Source organism: Cupressus sempervirens, chromosome 6, assembly GCF_028749045.1.
Source record: "Cupressus sempervirens isolate cs-2001-9-10 chromosome 6, ASM2874904v1, whole genome shotgun sequence".
NCBI classification, from domain to species: Eukaryota; Viridiplantae; Streptophyta; class Pinopsida; order Cupressales; family Cupressaceae; genus Cupressus; species Cupressus sempervirens.
Window position 1 is genome coordinate 676,852,729 of NC_143123.1, and position 20,331 is coordinate 676,873,059.

The following is a 20,331-nucleotide window of genomic DNA, read 5'->3' on the forward strand; positions in this document are numbered from 1 at the left end:
GTGATGGATTTTATGTTCCATGTTTATGTATGTTAAGTTTTAACTTCTATTTGATGATGTTATAGTGTGTTTAAGTTATATTCAATAAAGGGTGCATGAAATAAGTCTTAAATTGTTAAAATCTCTACATTTAAAGGGTTTTTTCAAATTTGCCGATTCACCGGCGATTCACCCCCAATTCACGGTTCGATTCGGCCGTGCCGATTCCAATACGATTCCAATTCTCGTAACTTTGGTTTGCGCCCTAAAACTTCATTTTTTATTCCCTCATTGGAAACCAAAACCGGAGGTTTTGAGTCATCATCCAAGGGTTTGTGTTTCCCCCATTCATTAGCTTTGAGGAAATATATGGTGTGATAAGGGAGCGGACTTATTAAAATTTATAATCCATCACAGATAAGGAGACGCCAGATTGAACGTGCAAAAAAGTATAAAGGACCCTTTGTTCCAATTTAGAGCACGAAAGTTTTTACATTGGAACAACAAGCGAGACCCCCTAACTTTAGAGGCACATAACATGCCCTTAGTAGACCCGAGAGAATCAAAGAAGAGGGATGTTTCCATCAGGGCAAGTAAAACGGTTCTCTGAAACATTGGGTACAGAGTATTTGGTAGTGCAGAAGAGTTCAGGAGTGACATAGATAGCTCATAGAGTCATGGGTAATGCCAGAAAAACAACAGAATCTCAAATTTATTAAAAAATTATATATTTTATTGCATTTCATTTTTTTTAATGCCCTCTATCTGTAAGGCACTAACAGTTATAGTTGGACAATTCATATATAAGAATCTAAGTAGTAGAAGAATAACAATTGACAGGCAATTGCACCAGTCTCCAAAAATGAATCACAAGACTCTAATACATAAACTGAAACAACATACAAAAATATAGTGCAAAATGCTGTGAAATGCCAATCAAAATTGAAAAAATCTAGATCAAAAGATTTTTCCCAAAGGGCCATAAGCAAAATATTGGGTAGCAAGGCAAGCTCTGAACTCTTGCAAAGTATCACAAGTTTCTCTGTAGTCCTAATCTGGTCCAACCTACTTGCACCAGAGTATCACCAATTACAAAATTGGAAGCATCTACTTATAAACCTCTATCCTAATATCTGGATAAGCAAGAGTAGGTGAACTAGTAAGCAATACCTTTATTTCATATAAGGCTCTCCTATTCATAGAACCATAAAAACAAAGCTACCATGTTCACAATCTATTGTCTTGAAAAAGAGATATGTATTAAGATAGTAGATAAACCCTTGATCTTGAACACTGGTTTCTTCATAACTGGTCAAAGAATTGCTTTGATTCCTTGATAATAGTTGCAAAAATGCTTGTCGTGAATTACACACACTACTAATCGTAGTACATTATTATAATCAAAATCACAAAGAACAATAAACAGCATACAATTAATAGAAAGAACAATGCTTATATTCTTCTGGTACATAGTAAATACAATGCTTGCTTAGTACAAGGGCTTTGTTGTTTCCCTGACATTGGGACCAACAAATGTCGGTTAAAGAATAGCTGCCAGTCCAACCATTAATAACTTTCCATTCTCATGCTCCACTAAACTATTAATTAGGATACCGATCAGCAACAACTATTTTACTGTGAACATATAAGATCATCATGTACAACTACAGAAATGGACACCAAAACTAGAATGCTTTAAGAAAAACAGTGTTAGATGTTCATGGGTTGTGAAATCAAATACAATTTTTAGTAGCTAGAATAAGCTACAGAACCATGATAGCAAAAACAAATGTCAACAGGGATCAAAGAATGGACTACTTTAGGCTTATGAACATGCCATAGGACCAACTACAGCTGCCCAATCAGATCTTCGCATCACTTATTCATCCCAGCAATAAAGAAAAATATGGAGAAATAGAAAAAGACATTATCAATCAGAAACATAACAATGGAGGAGTAAAAAAAATGACTCTCATATGAATTCAACTTTATAGAATTCACTTGCAAAGTGGCAAACTATTGGTTCACTCAGCCACTGACAATACTCAAAATGGGCAGTAATATAGATTGCATAAGACACATGTTAAAAGAAACTAGGAACAAATATTTTACGACACATGAGGCATGCAAAAATAGAAAAGGGAAAGAACATGGTTACCTCACAATGCATTCTCAACTCCTCAGCTCCTAGAGTATCTGCAACATCTAACAACTGTAAAGAAGTTCTAGGTTCTACCAGAGACTCTGCTGCCACCTTCTGGCACAGATCCTTCAAACTTGGAACACATTTTTCAGGCCTCTCATTCTCTAATCCACTGTCTTTAATATCGTTTTGATAATCATTGGTCATATTATCATCTTCAAAATCATCTGTTTCTTCATACTGTTCTTTTTGAGGCATTTGAATATCCCTTGTACATTTAGGGGGATACTTGGGAATATATACAGCAGAAACAGCTAAAAAATGATTTTCACCAACAGAAGCTGAAATGGTACGCTTAATACCATGGACACGCTGGGGAATAGGAAATCCCTCTTTGTCCTCTTTTCCATTCCATGCATAAACATCACCTGTTGAAGTAACAATTGTCGTCCAGTGCTTACCAGATGAAACAGACACTACATTGCAGGTAGTCATAGAGTAAAGCTACAAGTCACAACATTCCACTGTCATTAAGAGCACTAAATATGAAGCATTAACAGAAATTGGCTTAATTAACAAGAAATTAAGCAATCAAAATGATGAGCCAATGAAATACTAAATACTTTCTAAACAGGTATATGAATTAGCATTGATGTATTTTTCTTGCATTAATAATTTAGTACAACATAAGAAATTGAGTGTCCTATTTATCAATAGAAGCAACCATGCACACCTGTTGACAATGGAGATTCGGATCAGATGAAACCCAGTAAAATAAGGATCCATCGTCAGAGAGAGCTGTGCTATGAGTCATACCAGCAGCTATGGAAGTCACATGAAGCCGCGGCATATGATGAAACTTTAAAGGGATGTTTCCACTCTTTTTAATATTTCTAGATATTGTTACACGCCTTGGGCTTACCATTTTGTAGCCCCATGTGAAAACCTGACATCAACATTACCCAAACAAAATAAATCCCCATTAACCTGTTTCAATGCCTTGATGTAAAAGCAATGAATTAATATATAAATGATTCCATTAATTTCAAATAGAAAGTTCTTTCAACTTTTTTGTTAAAGAAAGAACCAACCACAACCATGAAAACTCAACCATAAATTGAAACCGTTTGACTCTTTAAAGAATCATGAGGAATTACTTCCAAAGATGAACAAGAGATCTGTAAAAAATACATGGCATTTTATATAGCCATAAAAAAAAAATTCTTACTTGCACGAACCCACCAAAAATAAATTTGCCTAAATCCAAATCCGAACCAGCAACTTAGTAATTGATTAACTTTGAACAACAGTTAGAAGTGAAATGAGTCACCACTGACTCCCTGTTCTTTCTATTTCTATTCTTTTCTTTAACTTTTTATATTTTGTTTTATAACATATTACACCATCCCCAAAGGAATCTGGCCATCCACAAGGGAGACTGACCAAACATCCCTAGGATATTGTACACTCCATACCCTCATTTTACAGACATGACAATTCATTTTTTATTAAATTTGTAAATAGCCAGCAAACATTTCCTGGCCAGCCCTACATACCCAAAAAGAAACACCTAAGAGAAGCTCTGGGAATATTCCTCGTGCACTAGAATCACAAGTTTTAAGCAGGTAACACAAACAAACCTTGTTGGAAGGAGGATTGTGATGGCCATGGGTCATGTAATTTATCAAATAATATAGCAATTCATACCATGAGGAGTATTATGCTTAGCCTCTAGACCTCAACCTTGATACCTTAAGGAAGCTGTTACAATCAAGCAACATTGATTAATGACCATGAAAACTGGTGCTTCTCCAAGTTTGGGGGATAGATATGAATTTTAGGGATAGCAATTTTTTTCCAGATTTTGAGGACATTGGGGAAAGCTATAAAAATAACATATAAAAATTAATATTTGAGTTTCGAAGTACAGATAACTTGGAATTACCTGAAAATAACTTCAACAAACAAAAGATACTGAAATCCAAATTAATATAAGTACAATAACAATAATCAATTCCATCATATTAATCCATATAACACAGTGATAGTGCTAATCATGGACAAAATCTGCAGCGTACCTTTTATATACAGATGCCAAATAATATATATTTTGCACCATGCATAATTCAATGGATACAAATAGGGGATATAAAAGGAAGAACACTTCATTTGAAAGGGGGCATTAAGAAAGGAAGGAAAATGCAGCATGTGAATAAGGATTAATGGAAGAAGAAAGGAATGGGAAGTAAATAAGGAAGTGACTCTTTCAAAGGGTGGTAATTGTGAAAGATTTGACCCTTGCAAGAGAAGACATGATGAAGTGCTATAACTTTCCCTCACATTGGAAGATATAAAGGGTAGATGGTTTCATTTGAGAAGGTTATCCAAGAGAAATCAATATGGAACATTATTTATTATTCTCAAAAGGCAGAAAAGGAGGGTGGTAACTCAATTCTTATGAAAGTTGGTGACCCTTCCACCAATAAAGTATATAGGAGAAATCATTCCAAGCATTCAAGGAACACTTAACAATCATTTCTCGTGAATCGACAAAAGAATCAATCATCACTTATAAAATCAAACACAATCAATCAGAAAAGTCACTCTATCAAATCAGCATTCATTCAATCGTCATTCACCAACATATCAAACCAGCACTTGTTACATCATCAAATATTTAATCAACAATCCAAGGAAATCATTCAATCACTCAACAACAATCTAATGATCAAGTCTGATTTGAATAGAACCCAGAAAAGGCATACCAGTCTAAATAAGAATAGTGATTGGTATGCAATATTATTTGCATTTACTATTTAATAATTTCTTTATAATCTGTTAGGAAGATACAGCAGTATTGATCTTCCCTAATCAAGTACACCACCCCAAGTTGGTTTGCTTGTGGGCCAAGGAGATGAATGACTTGGATGAATGACTTGAAGGCCCATTCCATGTCCTTGGGCTTGATTGAGGAAATAGTCTCCACGGTGTCCCAAAAAGAATTATAAGATTAGTTAATAACTTAATATTTATCTTTTCACCATCAAGGAACCATATCTGAGATTAGTGGGGAAAAGGGTAGGAAGATGCATAAGTACCTGTTTTTCCCCAATTAAGTAGCCCACCACAAGCTGGGTAGCTTATGAGCCAAGAGGTTGAATTGACTTGGTTGGTTGTTCCGCACTCTTGGGCTTAGTTGTCAGGAACCAGTGTTTGAGCATCCTTCAATTAAGTAGCCCACACAAAGTTGTTAGCTTATGGGCCATTGGGGGCATCTAGGATTCTTTGTTTTCAATAAGGACTATTTATGATCATAATGGTTAATGTTAACAGATTATATTTTCTCCAAGATTACTTGCCATTGTGCAGATTATTTATAGAGCGCCCTTTGTACGTAAGTTGTATTTTTGAAATTGTTATTTTTGGGCAAAAATCACGTATATCCCAAACGGGGACATTATAGAAAACTCCAAATTCTTGCATATACAATGTCCTATCACCAATCTATTGAGATGGTTTTTTAACTTGGCTTATTGTCCTTCCAAGGTGAAGCCTAGATTCTAGGGCCTAAATAAGCTTAGTCTTCAAAAATGGGATTTGTTTGGAACTTTGGATGATCTTCAAACTATGTGGAAGTGTCTACAAACTTGCATAACTCTAGTTCTAAAAATATCTTCAAGAAAAACACTTTGTTGCTGATTCGTCAAACGAATCCGATTTGGGCACATGAATTGGATCTGTGGATTAAGGATTTTTTTTTCCCAATTATGATTCGTGGAGGATTCATATATATATATATATATACACACACACACACACACACACACACACAAAAAAAACTAAAAGAAATATACATAACTCTAAAACTAGATGATTCTAGTATGGATCTATGAATCTAGTATACTTGATAAATGATCTATTTTCACGATTATAAAAAAAAATCAACACATTCACATTGAATTACTGAATTAGAAAATGAGAGCAAATGAACTTGCATCATGAATAAAAGGGTCGTTTTTAAGGTTTGAAGCAAAAAAAACATTTTAAAATGCACTTGGGCCCACCGTTTTTTTGTTTTTATGTCTTGCATTGCTGCGGATCCACGCAGGAACCTTGGGCTGTGGCTTGGATCCATCAGGATCCGGGCCGGATCCAAGCCCAGATTGGATCCAAATCCAGATCTGGCCTGAATATGACGAATCCGTTAACTAAGGGAAAACATGAATGGATGCAGCTCAAAGATTTATAGGTGCTAGAAGTTATGGCAGAATCAAGGCGAAAAAAAGGAAGAAGAATTAGAAAGAGGTATGAAAATATTTGATTCAGATTGAGCTAGATACTTCAAACTCCCATTGAGATCCAGTGTTGCTTGAGCATGCAATGAAGCTAAAACTCTCTCGGAGGATGCATTAGAAATGTGTTCAGAACCTTGGCAAATTTCCTACAATATATCTTGTTTCAAAGAGGACCATAAGTTATGATAAACTCTAGGAGAGATGATTAGATTCATAGTTTTAAAGCTCACAACTCAGTAAAACTCCACAGACCAATTTTGAATCACAATTGATGACTTGGTAAAACTCAGCAGAACCAGTCTTGAACAGACTTCAAAACTTGGCAAACAATCAGCAAAATAGACATTATTTAAATTCATTAGCTCGGGAATACTTGGCAAAACAGTAAATGGATGACTTTGTCATTACAGACAATGACTCGCGAGCTAATGGGTACCCTGCAATTTTTAAAACTATGATTGGATTTGATGGCCAGAAGTCAAAGACAGTGGATCAGGCTCGGATGCAAATGGTAGCAAAGATAGATGTTCAATATTTAAGAACAAAGATAAGAAAACGGATGAGGGACTAGTTCACAAGAACATACCTAGTGGGCAAGGGTACAAAGCAGGATTGCTCGTCTCTATGACCAGATGGCAGACAATTAGGTCACTGTCTACAATTAACCCTATTAAGGCAGAATAGAATATGCAAAAGTAGAGGTAATTGTTAGAGCAGCTGGTAGTTGCAGATGTGTCTACAGATGAGTGCACAGCTGCAACTTCCAAGTCCTCATTCACTTTCATAAGACTACAACATGACTCTTGCAGATATGCCCCTTCCCATGTACGGTTATGAAGGAGCCTCTTCCAAGAGCACTTGAGATTATGGTAGAGAGACAATTTAAGGAGATTATTGACAATGTAATCAGTATTAGAGACAGTTTGATAACCTATTAGAGCCTCACCCTTCACTAACTTAAAGAGAAAAGTCAAAGGGAGTTGTTTGCGAGACACAGGCACCTAGTAATGTTGGCTCTCATATTGACTTGGAGGCTATTGTGGATACAAATCCTCTTCGGTATCTTATCTTTTATGATGTTTAAATTTGTTATTATTGCTGCTCTTTTGCAGCACTAGATGCATTATATGGGACTTCAAACGTAAGTTCTAAAAGTGCTTTATATGTTGTTTGGTGCCTTGTGTACCTACACTTTGTAATAAGTTTCTTGAACTTTTTCTCTCAACATTTGCATGTGACCATACGATTTGTAATGAATTAGGGATGTGGGGCATTAGTATTACAAATTTCTAAAATAGAATCAGGTGAACTCCCCAACATAAGTCTTCAGTATATGAGGTACAGAGAGTTACATATAACAAAATGCACGACACATGCCCTTCAGTCTTAAATCACAACAATCATTCACAAGATAATACTCTATTGGCAACACAACAAGCAGCTAGGAGTACAATTTCATAAGTGATACCCCATTCCAGATTCACAAAACATTACAAAAATTAAAATAATGGACAAAGGATTTCAGAGTTGAATCTTCAAATACAATAAACATGGTAACATAATAGTAACTCAATTGTGTCTCCGAAAAGTTGTCTGCATTTAGTAAGTGTCACCTGGATGCACTCCATTACTCATTTGTTCATTACTGGCAATGAAATCAGTGTCTTGAGAATACAAATTAAATTTCAACCCATCATTTGGGTATTTATGTATATATTATTTGATCAAGCAAGATGATAAGCTAATAGTTACAGGTTGGAAAAAAGTGATTGTAGCCTTACTTGGATGTGTTGATAAGTGTTTTTTTATTACAACAGGTAATTGGTAAATAATTGGATGAATTATTTACAAAGAACAAATTGTTCTTATAGAGTTTACAAATGAGATGTTTCTAAAAACAAACATATTAATAATATAAAACATTTATTATAGAAGATATATTTACAACACCTAGAAGTGACCATTAAAATGAAAATAAATTAACTTTGGAGATATTATTTTAATACCCTCCTTTAGTGCTCTACTTATCAACAACACCAAGCCGCCCCGTGAATTCAACAAACTTCTCTACAAGTAAAGGGTTTGGTGAGAATATCAGCAATCTCGTCAGCTGTAGGAACAAACTGCAAATTCACGGCTCCATCTTCAACCAGCTAATAGATAAAATGACACTGAACGCCAATATGATTAATGCTCTCATGGAGGACTGGATTTTTGGCAAGTTTGAGGACCCCTTGATTGTCGCAAAATCAAGGGACCCTCAAAAGCCAAACTGCCTCACAACCTGCTCTGACTGTTGCCCAATATTCAGATTCCGTTGAGGCGAGAGATATAGCCTGCTTTTGTCGGAGAGCAACCTCCAAAGCCAAACTGCCTCACAACCTGCTCTAACTGTTGCCTGCTTTTTGTTACTGGTCCAAGTGATTGCACTTGTACCAAATTGAAGAAATACATGAAAGCACACTTTCTGTCATCAACCAAGCCTCTCTAGTCTGAGTCTGTATGACCAATGAGCATCTTTGGTTCGTCCATAGAGGATGCCAAACTCAGGAGTGCCCTTCACATAGTGCAGCATGCGCTTTGCTGGAGCTCAATGATCTGAAGTGGGAGTCGTCATGAAGTGAGATATGTAACTCACTGCGAAGTTGAGATTGGGTTTACTGGTAGTTAGATATATCAAACTACCTATTACTTAACAGAATGTGGATTCATTCTTAATAGGAGAACGAGATTTGGCTGATAACTTTAGGCCAAACTCCGTAGGTGTAGATACAGATTTACAATCCTACATTCTAAATTTGTCCAGCAGAGCCCGTGCATACTTAGATTGGGAGACGAAGATGCATGTGACTATTGTGAAACCTCGACATCTAGGCGGTAATGAAGAAGTCCAAGATAGTTATGTCAAAAAACTGACAAATATTTTGTCTGATTCCCTAAACCAATGATTCAGAACTAGCAATGATAATCAAATCAACATATATAACCAAAATGATGATATCACTGCCAGTAGTCTTGACATACAAGTTTGAGTCAAAAGGACTTGTCTGAAAACCCTGAACAGTGAGGTACTTATCGATTTTCATGTACCATGCCTGAGGAGCCTATTTGAGGCCATAAAGTGCTTTTACCAATTTGAGTACCTCATGTTCTTTACAGGCATCCTTGAATCCAGTAGGTTGTGTCATGTACATTTCTTCTTGCAAATCACCTTTCATAAAAGCACTCTTTAAATCCATTTGATGAACCTTTTAATCACATTGGACCGCCATGGTGAGAACTGATCTGATAGTGCTCATCTTTGCAGTAAGAGCAAAGGTCTCTTCATAATCAATTCCTTCCCGCTAAGAGAAGCCTTTAGCAACAAGACAAACCTTGTAATTATCTAAACTACCATCAACTTTGTATTTGACTTTGTAGACCCATTTGCAGTCGATGGTTTCTCTCGTAAAGGAGGACCCGACAAGAACCGAGTTTTATTTTTCAACAGGCTATGATGCTCAGTCAGCATAGCTTCCTCCTACTCGAGTATTTACTTTTGCCACTGTGTATATTTGAGGTTCATACACACTATGAATGTTGGAAATGAGAGCATAAATTACAAAGTCAAAACGTTTTCTCTTCTTTCAAGCAGTTCTACCCTCAATGAGCTCATGATCATGAAGATCGTCAATCTTCTTAGCCCACCATTTAAGCTGGAGAGTAGAAGTGCTAACAGCAGAAGCAAGAGGTGCAATGGGGTCATCATCATCAAATAAAAGATCAGATGCATCCTGAGCAAGATCAGGTAGTGTGGTTGCATGCTTAAGTGAGCTTGTAGGAGAATGAACTAGTGGAGAGGCAAGATCAGGAACAGTTGAAGCCCTCCCATCAGGTGGACCAAATGGGAGACAGATATCAAAGTCTTAAGCTTGGAGACACTGATCCTTTGAATTCATAATTGGAGGAGAAAGCTGAAATGGCCCTTGTTCCTCATGAAATACCACATCACACCTAAAGATAAGACAATTAGTCTCGATATCAACCAGGGGGTAGGCTTTGTGATTATCTTTATAGCTAATTTACATGAGTTTCTAGCTCTTGGCATCTAACTTGGTGCATTTAGCATTAGCAATCCAAACAAATGTAGTTCAACCAAAAACTTTGAGATGACTAGTTCTAGGCTTATGGCCTCATCATGCCTTTTTTGGAGATTGCTTCTTGATAACCATTCTAGGAGAGTGGTTGAGAAGATAGAAGGCAATGTGGAACATGCTTGTGTTCAAGCATAGGCCGGGCCATTTCAATGATCTTGCGATTTCAACACTCAATGACACCATTTTGCTGAGGGGTGTAGAGTGTTGTTAACTAGCTCTTTATTCCATGTTGATTACAAAAGACGAGAGAAGGCAAAGGAACAAAAATCTCCCCTATTTCAATTCTAAGAGTAATTATCTGTTGACCAAACTCTTTTTCTACAAATAATTTGAACTTTTGAAATACAACTAACATCTCTAATTTTTTACAAAGGAAATACACCCACATTTTACGACTGAAATCGTTGACAAAAACTAAAGAATACTTGGACCCAGTAACAATAAAAGTAGTCATAGAGCTACAAACATTAGCATGGTCCAATTGTAACAACTTAGAAGCTCTCCTAGAGTCGCCACCTGTAAAAGGAGTGCGATGTTGCTTCTCAGCCTAACATGCTCTGCAAACTCCAAGATTCTAGGTATGGATCTTTGGCAGTCCACTGACAAGATCTTTTGAACAAGTTGAGAATGATAGTGCACATTTAAGTGCCCATATCATTGATGCCTAAGTGTACTAATAGAGGAGTGATGGAAAGCCATAGCAAGCTTCTAAGAATCCCTATAATCAACAAGTTTGAAAAGATCATGATCTTCAACATTGACAACAACCGTAGACTAAATTTCCCAATCAATGATACTGTATTGATGTGAACTAAAGGTCACATCAAACTGCAGAGAATGTCTCAGAATTTGACTGATAGAGAGAAGATTGAGTTCCATGCCTGGAACACAATACACATCGAGGAAAATCAGTTTCCTACCTCTAGACAAAATCTAGATATTGCCTCATTCGAAAATGATGTATTCTTCTGCTCCAAAAATAATTGAAACTGAGAATAGCAGGAAATCTGTGAACCAATCTTGGCAATGAATGAAGTGGTGGTGTGCACCTAAATCAAGGTACTACGCAAAAAATTTTACATGATCTACAAGTCTGAGAGTCATGGAGACGTAAAAGGCGGATACACCTAGCTCAATGCTCTGCACCATGCACTTGAGGCAGTGAACTAGATTGCTCAACTTGAGCAGCTAAGCATTTCCGACACTCCAACTTCATTATGTGCAGACTTATGGCAGTAGTTGCACTGAACATTTTTCTTCTTCAAGCCTTTTGATGACTGAGAAGAAGAATTATGCTGAGAAGAGTGAGAGAACTAATAGTTGGCTACGGATTTAGCTGAGAAGGCTTGAGTGCTTGAAGATGAGCTAGTACCATTGTCGAATTGTTGTTTCCAATGATCTTGTTGTAGAAACATTATATAAAGATCGGAAAACGACACATCAGAATGGGTGAAAGAAAAGTTGAGACTCTTCAGGGTGACCACCACCATGTCTTCTTCCATTTTGTGTTCAATGGCTTCCAACTGATCATGAATATCCTTCATTTTATTGAGATGATCTTGTAGAGATACTTGATCATCCATCATGATTGAAGAGCATGTTCCTTAGAAACAATGTACGACTTTAGTCAAAAGTTTCACGAAAACCATTCAGATGGCTCCAAATCTATGTAGTTGTCTTATCGGAAGGACCCTGTGGGAGTTGATCATTAATGACGAAAATTTTGATGAGCATGACAACTTCTTGATTCTGCACATCAAATTTACTCTACTCTTTGCCTTCATTTACAAGACGAGTAGTCATGCCAAGAACAATTTTGTCATTGTCATCATGCGTTACTTTAATGTGGTATAATTTTTGTCATTAAATTTTTTACTATCTTCCAACAGAATGCTGATCAAAGATGTCATTGCATGCATAGATTAAAATATTGCAGACTTCTTTACAACAAGTAAACTTATCGCAAGAAGTTTTGGGCAGCAATAAACTAGGTAATTTTATTGTGAATCTATATCGCCGAGAATTTGCAAACTTGACGCCAAAAAAATGAACTTATTGACGATATTTAGCCATAATATCAGCCACAATTCACTGATAGAGACTGACAAACCAAAAAGCACTATTTTCACATTTTCTTCTTTACAAATTTGGTGTCTAGGAGAGGAAAAAAGGTTTTGAAGGAGAAAAAAGACATGATTTGCGACATTTTAGAGCAATTTATTTGGATTAGAAGAGGACTTGAAGAAATTTTTCCAGCAAAATCAAATTCACAATTCCCAATAAGTCATCAATTTATCTCCGATATTTTCTCAATATTTGTTTTTGCCCTTGGCGAGAAGTTGTTGATAACAATATTTTGAACCATGATAGTACAATTTTTGAGGTGCAAAAAAATGAGAAACCTAGATGGTTGAATGCACAAATTTGAATGTGTTAATAACAGAGGCAAGTACAAGCACAAATTTCAATATGAGTCTGCTAGCTCAAAATTCAAGATACAGAAACCAAGATACCTAGAAAAATTCAAAGACAACCTAGTGGAGGTCTGGAAAAACTCACCAAGAATCTTTATTTCAGCTGGCAAAGAATCTGAGGCACGAAAAACAAGGCACCCATAAAAATTTGAAGGCAAACAAATTGATGTCTCAAAAAACTCACCAAGAATTTACGGTTGAAATTTGAAACAGAACAAAAAATGAAAAATTTGAAAGAAATTGAGGAGGTTGTGGAAGAGTGAAGACGTTTTGCAAGTAGTAGAGAAGATACAAAAATTCTAGAAACATGGAACACAAAAGCTGAGAAAATACTGCAAGCATCACAAACAACGATGAATCAGGTAAAACAGGCTATGAATCTTCTTGTGAACTAAGAAAATCGTGTAGAGGCGCATTTTTACAGACGTCGCCAAAGGGAAAACATGTTGCACGATTATGACAGGGAAAAAAAAGCAGGCAAAGACAATTGGCGGAATAGTTTGAAATCTTGAAAGGCCACGTTAATGGTCATTTTGAACCAATAAGGCAATGTAGAACCTACCAAAGACACCGGAAGAGCCTTGGATGGTAAACCATGAAATAAACAAAAATGCACCGCGAAAAAATGATCAACATAGGAGATATAGACGTTTAACAACCTTGTAATCCTGGAAAAAAAATGACGAAAAAACATATATGGGTGTTTGCAGAGAGATCTGCAAGAACTAGTGAAAAAGATTTTTCACAATCAATGAACATAAACTACAGGAAATGAGATAAACTTTAGATCAAATAATTTCAATGAAGAAATTAGAAAAAAATTGAAAAAATTTAGTCGGCTTTGATATCATATTACAATAGGGAATCAGTAAATAATTAAAAAATTCATTTACAAAGAACAAGTTGTTCTTATAGAGTTTACAAACAAGATGTTTCTAAAAAAGAACATACACATAATAGAAAGAATCTATTATACACGGTTTTGGAAACCACGGGCACCTACCTCATGTTCAGCTCTAGATATGTTCCTGCCTTTGCTGATTTACATGATGTGAGAGAGTAGAGGAGTTCATTGCACAGGGTTATGCTTTCGGATATTATCGATGTTCTTTCTCCAACTTCTGATCAGACTTGTCTTCTTTCTTGTGTCTTCTATCTCTCACCCTCCAATGATTTTCCTTTGACCTCCAATCCTGAATCTGCTGCCTAATAGTGTTTAAATATTGTTGTTTGATGGCACTTTAAAGTGGTTTTACCTCTGACATACATCTCCACAGCAAATGTGGGATAAAGTATTTTGCCTCTTAAAAGTTTTTGACCAGCATAGGAACTTGTGCAAGCTTATTTCTTTTGATCTCATTTCTTCACCATGCTGGTGAAAAATTGATCAGCTTGACCACATCTTAGATTTCAATTTTTTCTTCATTTTGCCTTCAAAACTTCATTCAATCCTCCAAGAATTTGATGCCTATAGGGACAAAATCTGATTGCATAATTCAACTTGTTCCACCCTTTTGCCTTGGTGGAAAATCAACCACCATAGAGATAAACTAGTCCGAATGAAAATTCACTTGCTCAAATTGAGGGGAAATAGGAAATTGACCTCTATAGGAAAAATTTACACTACTTGCTCATTTGCTCATCTAATGGGAAATTCAACCCCCATAGGGATAAGTGGAAATTCCATTTGCATAAGGACAAGTGGAAATTCCATCTGCATAAGGACAAGTGGAAATTTCTCATCCATTGGGACAAGTTGGATCCTTAACTTATAAAGTGGAAATCGAAGCCCTATAAGGAAACAACGGAATATTAATAGTCATAGGGATTGGTGGAAAATCAATGTCCATAAGGACTTTCCACTCCCACCTTTCCCAAAAAAAAATGTCAACTCGGTTGAAAAACAACCCTATAAGGATTATTAGCATTTTAACCTTGATCCTTATGTCCAAGAAATGAAAATGGACCTCCATAGTGACTAATGACCTTTTCAAATTGGTTTCACTTGTTCTCACAATCCAAGTGTGGAAAATCAATTTCCACAGGAACTTCTGGTCCAAACTCGGTGGAAAAACAAGTTTGTAGTGACTCACAGTCCAAACTTGGCGGAAAATCAAACTTCATAAGGACTGCACTTTTCTTGCAAGACTTCATCATTTTGGTATAAATTAACATGATAGAACATCTATACACCATAGAGATCAGTTCACTAGCTCACACACACCAACACTTGGGAACTTTCCCACAAAACTCAGCCAATTTTGTTTTTTGCACAATAATGTTAATGATTTCACACCCAGCTTGCCTATGTTTCAAATCTTTGAGACATGGACTCTTGACCACTCCTCAATCCTAAAAGCTCAAAACAAACACTTGTACTGCCAAAACCCTATAGTTAACATACGAAAAGAGGGGGTCCCCATTTGCAATGGGGCAATGATGTGAAAAGCTCACAAGACGTACATGAAAAAAAAGTTCTCACTAAAAAGAACACAAAAAATGCCAAAAGAGCCCCATCGAAAAAGAAGCTCTTAAAGATTGGAGCCTTAAATAAGATAAACAGAACTCGTCACCTTGTTGATAATGAGTTTTTTAGGGTTTGAATATTTAGCATAAGGATAAAGGTGTAGGAGGAATGAGCAATACAATAGATGTTTAACAATGGAGTGATTGCAAATATTTTGAGCTCAAGAAGAGTAAGAACAGTCAATTTTGTATATGTGTTCCTAGCTTCAAGTTCCACGATGTCTGTGGAATCCCATGGCCATGAACTTCTTAATTTGAATATCATTATGTATTGAGCATTATAATTGTTCGAACTTTTCAAGAGTCATTGAAGCATGCAAGATCTAAAAGAAATAACTTCCATTCTTCAATCTTGGAGGTCCATTTTTGTTGCTAATTTCTAATTCAGTTGTCTGAAATTGCATACCCCTGCTATTCACGCTACACACTGTCTTCTCCTGTAGTTCATAATTCAAAATATTTTAAGAGCAAACTGTGGACACCAAAACATGTTCTAGCTAGCAAGCTTCTAATGACCATGAGTTTTTTACTCTGTTTTTACCGAATGGAAGCATCATGTGCAAACATCTGCATGGTTCACTAGCATCCCAGAAACAGTTGTGATTCAAGGAGTCACTCAAGCCTTGCGTTCTTGAGAATCTTTCAAATGTAATGCCCCTAGATGATAGTCAAGTTTGGCAGAAAAGACAAATCGCTATTTTGAAAAAGGAAGCTTTCTTGTTTCACTGTTTCTCACTTCATGCATAAGCTCTTGTATTAGCACTTCCAAAGCTTTCTTGAAGACAGTTTCAGTTTTTGAAAGCATCCTTCTGGCACCTTGCATGTCACTTTTTAAGGTAAAGATTGGGTCAGGCAGTATTGTTGGTAGCTTTCAAACCCGCTTTGGAGGTTTTATGCAACTTCTGGACGATTTAAATCCATTTTGTTACATCCTCATTATGCACAACTTCTCTACATTAGCAACTAGATGTATCTGATGTTCATATATAGCACATTTCAATATCTTGGTATTGTATCTTGCATTTTAATCAATCATCTCCAATATCTCTTATCAATACTACCAAAATCAATCATGGTTGTCGATGGAGTTGGCATCACCAAAACTAGAGTTTGACAGATGCAAGCCCCTAAACAACTGTAATGTCCCCTTCTCCGCGCTAGGCCTTACCTAGTGCCTTGTTGGTCTATCTCCCCATCCGGATAGGCTAACGGCATTAATCTTGAGGATGCCAGCCAATCACAGGAGTTTATTTGGTTTCGTGGGAAATATTTAAGTGGAGGAGCTTTTCTATAGTTAAGTCACTTTATTTTATAAAGTGGATTTATAAAATTGTTTTATGACTTAAAGTCATTTTATAACAAAAGTAACTTAAGTGACTAGAAGACGAAAATAACTTTTATCCCACATTGCCTAGTTGTTTGTACTTCCCCTCATATCGAGGTTATAAAAGCAATGAGCTTCCTTGGGATTGTCACCATGAAATATATCAATATACTGAAAGTTAATCTCGGTTGCTTAAATGTGACTGATTTTCTTAAGAACAAAACCCCTTAAGCAGCATCGAGAGGCTGGACATAGCCCCAGTATCTCATCTTACTATAGTCAGGCCCGGAATTAGTGGCAGCATGCTTGAGGTAGCATAAATCAGTTTAAAGACACAGCAGATAGGGAGGATACTGCAGTTGACCAAAAAGAAGGATATGCAGATATGAAAGTTCGCAGGTATTGAACACAAGAACAAGCAAACTGGGTGGCAACTTTAGGACGTCAACTTGGAAGAGCAGATGGGTCATATGGCACATGGGACAGAGGTAATATATTGACTTCATCCAAAGTCAGAAGATTTGCATTCATTGTAGGTCCATAAGAATAGAGAGCCAGCCTCCCAACTGGACTCCAGCTGATGCTCACGTTGAGGATGGTAACTGCAACCGTGGCCCTTACTCAGTGACAAGGAACTTCACCGTAGTCCCCGTATTGATGCAGCGGCAGGACAAGGAACGAACAAGTGATATGCTCAGTTGGTGACAGTGTATGGGCTACTAGACCAGGACAGAGAGCAATCTTGGAACCGCAGGGCAGACTACGAACGGGAGCAGACAGGAGCAGATGTGGACTTTCCCCTATCGCGGCACACTCCCATCATTGAAAACAGGATCTGGCGTACGATTGTCAGGTCTTCTCTATCACATCCTTCCTTGCATGTCAAACGTATTCCTAAGGAAGTAGAAATTGCTTCATTTAATTTGGGTGCTGAATGAATAACACACTTCTAGTCTATTGCTTCTTCATTTCAATTAGAAATTTGTGTTACCAGTTGTAATAGAATTTTAATACCAAATGCAAGGTTAATGTTCGTCTTGGAGTGTCATTGGTATAAAAAATTCCTTGGGAGACAATGAATCATTTTACTTGGCAGTCACATATCAGAATTTAAAAACAGTCACAGTAAGGATATTACAACAACCAACCCAACATTTTTCCCCTCTTTATTATTTTTCTGTAATTTTGTTTTGTAGTATTAAATTGTTAGTACAGTCTCCTTTATTTCCGTTGCTATTTCCCACAGTGGTCCCAGGATCTTTCTTTTGTCCGTGTAAGCACAAATTCCACATATTTTGGGCTTTTAATTTTCTGTCCATACAGAAGAGAAACACTCCAAGAGGACATGAATGCTACACACTGGCGTCCATGATTGAAGCTATAAAAAAGTCACAGAGTCGTCATTATAATCTGTACTTTCTATTTCTGTTGCTTCTAAATTCTATTTGTTAGTACTAACATAAATATTTTCACTAGTCTCTTCAAACTGGGCATTTGTATTGAAGTTTTAATAATTCATTTCATTTTTAGTTATAATTTTTATAAAAGGATTGATAAGATTCGATAACAGAATATCAAATTCATCGTACTGTTAGAATAGAATCTCGGTTCTCAAGATCTTCCTTGTTGCCTTTACTATATTAATCATGCCTTTGTTTTGCATTCTGTATGAGATATATCGACTTCAGAAATTTTGGTGATATTCTACATTAAAATTTTGAAATGGAAAATAGAAATTTCAGAACTGCTTCTGTTTGAAAGCTTAGATCATCTTCTTATTTAAAGTGAACTCAGACAAAACCAATAGTGCCGGATCGAAATTTGGTGCAAGAAATACTAATGTCACTATTATATACAACTATTACAATGGTAGACACCCCAAGCTCTGTATGAGCTTCTCTTTTGTAATAAAAATCTGTAGTTTGACACATAATGAGATCACTATGTTGTAAGCTGTTATGGTGGTTACTCTCTAACATCCAAGACTGAAGAAGCACAAAATGATGATTTGGGGCTCCACATCATATCCTCATGTTCATGGATCTCTAAGGGGGATTTTAAAATGTAACACAGATAAGATAAGATAAGATAATTTTATTAACGTCCAACAAAGGGGTCCAAGGAACTGCCAAACACAAAGCAGCAAACCCAGCATAGAGCGGGAGCACCAAACGGTGTCCTGAAGAAAGACGGAACAAAGAGAAAAGGATCAAGGAACCCAAAAAAAGCAAGCAAACAAAAGCCGCCAAACCCAACGCCACAGCCAGCTAGCTGCTCCAATCAACTGGGAAAAAGTCTAAAATTGATAAATAGGTTGTAGAACAGGTAGAACAGGAGATCCCAAGATGTCTCTAAGAGCCCATGGAGGAGCTGGATGCAGAAGACCGCTGCTGACTGGAGGATCTGCGCCGTCGAACAACCCTAGGAGATCTCGACGGGGGATCCAATGCCCGCTTGGTGCCCTATATGGGGAGAACCACAATGAAGAATGAAGTGATGAGCTGGTTGGAATGCGATCTCAAGGGGAAAAGTTGTTGCAGGGCGTGGTGCTGAAGCCTTTGTGTCTCCTAAAGATAGAGCATAAGGCACCTCTAGTTAGTATACATGAAGATCAATGGAAGAGACTGGGCATCTCTGAATAAGCAATAGAATCTCCCTTTGATCTCATAGTAAATGGGGCAGAGAAAAATGAAGTGAGTCTCTATCTCAGCCTCCCCAAATCACATAGCTGGCAAATCCTATCCTCACTAGCCAAATGGTGGTCGGTCTAGGTGCGGAGCCGATGAGAACCCACTTTGAAAGAACAAAGAGAAATATGGAGAGCATAAGACCAACCTTGAGACAAGTACAAGAGGTGCACACTGACCCCATCTTGTAACTCGAGAAAATGCTCTACATAAAATGTCATCTTTTGATGAAGCTTCCTAGGGGCACAAGTCCAAGTAGTGTGAATATACTATTTGTAAATGTTCATCTTAATATGCACGTTCAGCTCCTGCCAAGGTGGCAAAAGATGAGATGGGACACCAAAGGAATACTAGAAAGGGGGAAGATGATCAATATCGATCACGATAGACCCCAGCAAAGTCAAGGCCTAGGCAAACCAACAACGGGTCCAACTGGTGGAGTCCAAGAGTGCAATAGCCTTCAAAGAGCAATAAGCCAGGTAGGAATATTTGTGGCGCCCCTCCAAGGATCCTGCAAACCTAATCGAAAATAGTACCAAGTCTAAAAGGATGGGCCCCAAACTCGGCAAGAACAATATTGGAAGGGGTCGACAGTCTACATTTGATAATATGTCAAAGAAGGGTTTGGGCTCACTCCACAGAAGCCCAGTCCAACTCTAGTAAGGACTACCCCCAAACCACTGGACCATAGAGCACACTCGGTTTGATCAAAGTATCCAAAAGAGTTAGCTTGGACATGGTGTCATGGAAGTGATGTATGAAGCACT

At 37.1% G+C, this 20,331-nt stretch overlaps 1 protein-coding gene across 1 annotated transcript in view; it reads right to left on the reverse strand.

The window, feature by feature from the left end:
• The window catches only part of LOC149554004 (ankyrin repeat family protein / regulator of chromosome condensation (RCC1) family protein), a 43,550-nt gene that overhangs the window by 3,767 nt on the left and 19,452 nt on the right, over nucleotides 1-20,331 (reverse strand). The window contains exons 7-8 of the mRNA XM_089789331.1: nucleotides 2,856-3,068; nucleotides 2,138-2,626 (exon numbers count right to left, since the gene is read on the reverse strand). Of these exons, the coding sequence (XP_089645457.1) occupies nucleotides 2,138-2,626; nucleotides 2,856-3,068 (702 nt within the window). The remainder of the gene's footprint in view (nucleotides 1-2,137; nucleotides 2,627-2,855; nucleotides 3,069-20,331) is intronic.